Source organism: Pediculus humanus, genomic scaffold, assembly GCF_000006295.1.
Source record: "Pediculus humanus corporis 1103172107393 genomic scaffold, whole genome shotgun sequence".
NCBI classification, from domain to species: domain Eukaryota; kingdom Metazoa; phylum Arthropoda; class Insecta; order Psocodea; family Pediculidae; genus Pediculus; species Pediculus humanus.
In genome coordinates this window covers 42,058-49,220 of record NW_002987019.1, presented here as the reverse complement: position 1 = coordinate 49,220, position 7,163 = coordinate 42,058, and the positions used below count along the sequence as shown (strand labels likewise).

Genomic DNA, 7,163 nt, shown 5'->3' with positions numbered 1-7,163 from the left:
TTCATATTTCTTTTTTTTTAAAAAAATAACAGGACCCACTAACAAAAACTTGTTGGCAATTTAAAATAAAATAAGAATATTAAAGTTATAAATTGTACAGTATGTGTTATTATAAATTTCAGGAAATAATGGCAGAGCAGTCCAATATAGTTGTTGTAGGAGGAGCTGAAAACATGAGTCAATATCCTTTTGCTGTTCGTAATGTAAGATTTGGAACAGTTTTAAGTTCTTCATATGAATTTGAGGACTCACTGTGGTTGGGATTGATTGATACATATTGCAGTTTGCCTATGGCTTTAACAGCAGAAAAGTTGGCAAAGGAATGTAAAATTGATCGTGAAGAGACTGATAAATTTGCATTGAGGTCCCAAGAACTTTGGAAAACTGGTAAAATCCCATTGTTTTTAAAAACATTTCCTTCATTTTTTTAAAAATATTTTGTCATTGTTCCCAACAGCTCATGATAAGGGCCATTTTAAAGAAGAACTTGCTCCAGTAACAATTGTTGTTAAAAAAAAAGAAGTAGTAGTAGATACTGATGAACATCCCAGACCAGAAACTACATTGGAAAAATTGAAAAAGCTTCCATCTCTTTTTGCAAAAGAAGGAGTAGTAACTGCAGGCACTGCTTCTGTAAGAAATTTTAAAATAATATATTTTTTAATTTTTTTGATAAGTTTTTCAATAAGTATTGTAACTTTGTGACAAATGATAAAACATTAAAATTATAGGGAATTTGTGATGGAGCTGCAGCTTTGGTATTAGCTAGTGAAGCTGCTGTTAAAAGTAATTGTTATAAGCCATTGGCAAGAATGGTTGGATACAGTGTTGTTGGTGTAGAGCCATCTATCATGGGAATAGGTCCTGCACCTGCAATCAAAAAACTTTTAGAAAAAACTGGCCTTACTTTGAATGATATCGATTTGGTAGAGGTTGGTATTTCTTTTTTTTAAATAATATTTTATATTTTATTATGGTAATTTAAAAACTCATTATAAATTTGCAGATCAATGAAGCTTTTAGTGCTCAAACTTTGGCATGTGCTAAAGATTTACAGTTGGACATAAATAAACTAAATGTAAATGGCGGAGCTGTTGCTTTGGGTCATCCTTTGGGAGCGAGTGGGTCTAGAATTACTACTCATTTAATTCATGAATTGAGAAGAAGAAAAATGAAATATGGTATTGGTTCTGCTTGTATTGGTGGAGGACAAGGAATTGCAGTACTCATAGAAGCTTTAAATTAAGTTTTATTTACTGAAGATGCAATTTACTCTTTTTTTTATATTAATTTCAAAATTTATATATACATATTTTTTTATAATTATTTTTGTACCAATTTTTACATATTAAATATATTTATAAATTCAAAGCATGAAATAAATTAATGTTTTAAAATAAAATGATTCTTATCTTTTAAGAAACGATTATCTGTGTAATAAATTTTTAAAAATTTCCTAACCCAAAAAAAAAGCTCTAATTACCCAACTGAAAACACCGCCTTTTAAAGCAATTGAGTTAAGTTACCAACCCTTGAAAAGGAAACTCTTGAATCAGCCATTACAGTTTACCCGAGAATAGAAAACAATTAGGGTTTATTACGTGAATTATGTTTTTATTTGCAGTATGGACAATTTAACTACACTTTTAAACTCAGGAAATAAAAACATTGACAATGAAAGCACTTTTACTAATTACATGGGTGCTATTGTTGATCAAACAAGTGGTTTTGACTCTAATGACCCTGGATTTAAAAGAAGAAGGTAATGTAAATAAGAACGTAAACAAAAGACTACGTAAAGTACTGTCTTACAAATTATTTAACTTGGCGCTAAATTCCTTCCACAGTAGTTCAAGATCTATTAAACGAAGGAAATTTGATGATGAATTAGTGCAATATTCTTCCCGTATTGAATCTAATTCAACCCCAAGCGCTCCGAGTGGTTCAAAGGCTAGCCGAACGAGAACCCAATCACTCTCTTCCTCGGTTACCGGTGAACCTTCTCAGCCATTATCTCCTGCCACCCCGTTAATTTCTAGAAGAAATTCAGGTAAACAACCTAATGTTGGACAATTTAAACCATTTTCATCTTCACAACGACATGGAGGAAGAGGAAGGCAAAGACATGGGAGACATTCATTCTCATCTTCTACAAAAGATCTGGGTAGATGGAAACCTACTGACGATTTATCCTTAGCTCTAGGAGTATTACAGGTGAAGCATAACTATCAATTAGTAAAATTAAAAATAAACCTAATATTTAGACAATGAATAGAAGAAAATTCAGTAAAAAATTTAAAAATTTCTTTTTACAGACGAATGACCTCAGAGTGGTTGAAAGAGGAGTAAAATTTTCTTGTCGATTTACATTTCAAGAAATTCAACAAAGATGGCAAGCTTTATTATATGACCCAATAGTTTCTAAAATTGCTGTAGCTGCTATTAGAAATCTACATCCTGATATGATAGCAGCAGTTCAAGCTAGGGCTTTATTTAGTAAAACTGAAGAAGATCTCTTGGGAACCATAAAATCAGTTAATTAATTTAAATATACAATTGGCCAAAAAAAAAAAAAATTTGGTTAAAATTTCACTTAAATAATATTTAAATAATTATCGTTAAGTTTAACTATTTTTGTTTTTCTAATTTTTTTTTTTTTAGACTGAAACGCCAACCTTAGAATCACTACAAACTTTACTCGATAACAACCCACAAACATTTTACCCTACTAGAACAGCAAAAAGTTTATTCAATCATTGGCAATTATTAAAACAGTATCAATTACTTCCTGATCAAAGTGTTCAGGTATTATTTGTTAATTGCGATACTAAAAACTTATTACGAATTAATAAAAGTGATGGATATTAATGAGATTTTGTATTTGCGAATCAGAGTCTTCCTCGCGGGGATTTGGTTTTGAATTTTTCCGATGCCGAAGAACTGATAAACGATACCGAATTAGGAGACCCCAGAGATGAAGCTCTGGAAAACGAACTTGCGATAGCGGATCGCAGAGCCAAAAAAGAAATAAGAACATTAGAATGTGAATTATCTAGGTGGCAGGTTTTGGTCGACATAGTTACTGGTATTAGCACGCCTGATTTCGATAACCAAACTTTGGCTGTGCTCCGAGGAAGACTTGTGAGATATTTAATGCGAAGCAGAGAAGTAATTTCATTTAAAATTTAAAAAATACTTTTTAGTTTATTTATAGGATGACAATAAATACATTTTTTTATTTTTCACAGATATCAGTTGGCCGATGCACGAAGGATCACAATGTCGATATAGACCTGGCTTTAGAAGGACCTGCTGGAAAAGTTTCACGTCGTCAAGGTACTATTCGTTTGCGTAATAACGGAGATTTTTTTTTATCGAGCGAAGGGAAAAGACCATTTTATGTAGACGGCCGACCGATTTTACCAGGCAATAAATATAGACTGAATAATAATTCCGTAGTCGAGGTAACGCATTTTAATATTATTATCACGATATTTTAAATAAATTATTAATATATATTAAAAGTTTTTTTTTAATTTAAGATTGCTGGATTACGTTTTATTTTTCTCGTTAATCAAGATTTAATTGGAGTCATTCGACACGAAGCTGCGAAAATGAATTTACAGTCATAGTTTTAATTAAACAGTATTTAAATTTTAAAAATTGTGCATGAGTAATTTGAACATTTGAGAATGAAAAGATTGAGTTAAAATTTTTTTTTAAATTTAATTTAGTGATTATTAATAATGATAATAATAATAAATTAGAGTAAATATATTTTTTAATAAATTTTAACTTGTAATTTTTTTTTTTTTTTTTTTTTTTAACATAAACTCTAAACGTGGCAAATTTTTTTTTTTCTCATCATTCAAATTAATTTTTTTTCATGACCCTTTTAAGCCCACATAAATAAACATCTTTAAAAGTTTTTAATTAAAAAAATATTTAAATAATAAATTAAATAAAATGTTCTCATGTATCATTCTTTTTTTTTTTTTTTTTTTTTTTCTAATAGGAAGTTTAATTAAAAAACTTTATTATTATTGTATTGTTATGGATAAATTCAAGCTGAGATTTTAGCGAGCCTTAAAAAGTTTTATTTTTTAAATAAATTATAATTTATTTATTAAGTTTATTAATAAAAAATAAAAACGTTATAACTCTTGGTAAACCAAAAACAAAAAATTAAAAAATTTAAAAAAAAAAAAAAAAAGGAAAATTTTTCATTGATTTTGATAAATGATACCAACAGACGTTAATGAAATGAAAAGTTTTTTTTTTTTTTAAGTGGGTGTATTATTTGTGAGCACACCCACAACACATCTGAATTTAATTATTATTAACTTATTAAAGGTACATAAATAAATAAATAATTAAAACCTTAACAAAAAATATATATATATATCAAGGAATACACAATATGATATATATATTTTTTCAAACTTAAATGTTTATGACGGAATTTAAATCATTTATTGCTTAAATAATGGATAGGAGGAGGAGGAGGAGGAGGGTTGGGACAAACAACAAACGCCTTCTTAATAAGTCTTCAGGTGAAGACAAGGATAAATAATCAACGCAGGCGGGAATCATATAACGGGTAACGCAAGCGCGATAAAAAGAAAATTTTTTTGGAAGGAAAAGTACCCAAAATTTAAGAAAATTATTTATTTAACGACAGTCAGTTTCCTTTCCAGTTTCACGTCTCCCAGCAAAAATTTTTTCTTATATAAGTTCATATACGAAAAAATAATTATAATAATAATAATAATAACGTTAGAGGAATCATGACGTGCAGAAAAAGAAATTTTAGAAGTACTTGTTGTCTAACTTTTTTGGGTCTCATCTACATTTTAAGATCAACTCATTGTTATTTGACAGGTATGATTAATTTTTCCTTTTTTTTTTAAAAAAAAAAAAAACCGAACTAAAAAATGGCGGTGGCGGCAGCAAAAAAAAAAAAAAAAAAAGTTTATTGAACTATCGTTTCGATTTGATTTTGCAAAAAAAAAAAAATTATAAATATTTTAATAATAAATAAATACTCATAATCTTAACAAAAAAAAGAAGAAAGTATGAAATTTTAGAAAGTTTATTCATTTTTTTTAATAATTAATAATAATAATAATAAATTTTTAAACCGTAAAAAAAAAAAATTTTATAAAATAAAAATTATTTAATTAATTAATTTATTTATTTATTTTATTTTTTTTAGATGAATACGACGAAGATATGATATTATTGAATGATAAAGAAGATTTTTATAAAAACTATCAAGAAGAATATGATAATATAAATAATAATATTAATAATAATGATTATTTAATGATAAATAAAAAAGATCCGGCATTTACACCATATATTAGCGTAGGTAAGTGAAATCGTTAAAATTTTTCTTAAACGAACCGTTGTAATAATAATAATAATAATAATAAATATTTTTTTTTTTTTAAATTTGTTTTATTATAAATTTAAGGTATAAAAACAAAAAAAAAAAAGAAAAAAATTTTAAGTTGATTTAATAGATTTTTAACGGATCGGTCGGTTGACGAGTAATTTATCGGTAGAATGTTTTCCCGCCAAAAAAAAAAAAAGAAAAGAAATTATTTTAATTTGCTCGAGTAATATTATGTCAAAAAAAAAGAAAAAAAAAAGTGAAAGCTTTTAAAATACAGAGTAAATTTTATTTTTGTTTTTTATTCGTTTCCCCTCCCTCCTCCCACTTTTTCCCTTAATTTTATAATTGCCCCTTAAAACTTTCTTTAAAATATTTTATTAAATAAATACAATTTATTCGATTTTCAAAATGGCGTTCTCTAACAGACTTAAGCACAGCGAAAAAAAAAAAACTATAGAAATCTTTCACGTAAATAAATAATACTATGAATATTATTATTATTATTATTATTATTATTATTATTATAACTAATAAAATAAATTTGTTAATACTTAAAAACGGAAGAAAAAAATTTGTTTTTATTTTACGGTTGAAAAAAAAAAAATTTTTTAAAACTAAATCGAGAGCAATTTGCAAAAATTTATGTTCTAAAATGTTATAAACATTATGTATTGTTTATAAACAAAAAAAAAAAAAAATGCAACAAATACTTTTTTTTTGTTTCATCTTGCGTAAATAATTATTATTTTTACCGGGAAAATTTTTTCTTTTTTTCGATCAATGAACTTAAATTATTATTATTAATAACTATATTTCAAATTTCCCTTTCGATAAAAAAGGTGTTTGCACACACACACACACACACACGTATAGTTTGCAATATTATTATTATTATTATTATTATTATTATTATTATTATTATTATTATTATTATTATATATTATATATTATTATTATTATTATATTATTATTATGGTCACTCTTAAACACGACAAGGCTCTTATTTGTCGGGGTTTTTAAGCATTTATCCCAGGTTTCTACCCGATTCCTTAGAGACAAATGATCGAATTTCGGTGGTTATTATTATTATTATTATTATTATTATTATTATTATTATTATTATTATTAATTTCTTATCAATATTCATTTATCACAAGGATTTTATATACGAAAAAAAAATGTAAAATCACGTTAGATAATTTTTAAAAAAATTTGACAAAATATATATATAAAAATTTAATTGATTATGGATCATTTTGTCATTTCACCATTGATGATGATGATGATTAATAACTTATTTAATAATTTTATTAATTTGATACCCATCACCGTATTAAATAAATAAATAAATCGAATAATTACGTCAAAAAAGTTTTAATAAATACGTATAACGCGAACGCATATCTAAAGTCGTTTTAAATAAAGTAAATTTTAAATAAATTTTTTTAATTACGTTCTCACGTTTCCCCCCTTTCCCGTCCCCCCTTTTTTCCCCTTCCCTCCTCGGGAAAACCAACGTCACAAAAAAATTAAACTCGGTATTGTTTTGTTAATTGAAAACAATATGATGAGTATAGCGTATATGTTGTATAGAAATTTTTTTTTTTTTTTAATTTAATTGAATACTTTCTTTAAACATTTTTTTTTTTTTTTTATTTTATTTTAAGGTCTACTAATTTTGAAATGTTTCGACCTGGTTTTTATTTAAATCTTCTTTTTATCCTTTATCAATTTATAAATAAAAAAAAAAAAAAAAAAAAAATCA

At 25.9% G+C, this 7,163-nt stretch overlaps 2 protein-coding genes across 2 annotated transcripts; both read left to right on the top strand.

The window, feature by feature from the left end:
- Window positions 1–128: 128 nt before the first annotated feature.
- Phum_PHUM043260 (3-ketoacyl-CoA thiolase, putative) lies at window positions 129–1,246 on the top strand (the record flags this gene model as incomplete). The annotated part of the gene is made up of 4 exons (XM_002423167.1): window positions 129–387; window positions 458–633; window positions 732–932; window positions 1,007–1,246. The coding sequence occupies 4 exons, from the start codon at window positions 129–131 to the stop codon at window positions 1,244–1,246; spliced, it is 876 nt and encodes a 291-aa protein (XP_002423212.1).
- A 428-nt stretch (window positions 1,247–1,674) lies between these two features.
- Window positions 1,675–3,632, top strand: Phum_PHUM043250 (Microspherule protein, putative; the record flags this gene model as incomplete). Its single annotated transcript, XM_002423166.1, has 6 exons — window positions 1,675–2,214; window positions 2,316–2,534; window positions 2,662–2,805; window positions 2,893–3,168; window positions 3,249–3,464; window positions 3,543–3,632. 6 exons carry the CDS (start codon window positions 1,675–1,677, stop codon window positions 3,630–3,632), a joined length of 1,485 nt encoding a protein of 494 aa, XP_002423211.1.
- Between the last annotated feature and the right edge of the window lie 3,531 nt (window positions 3,633–7,163).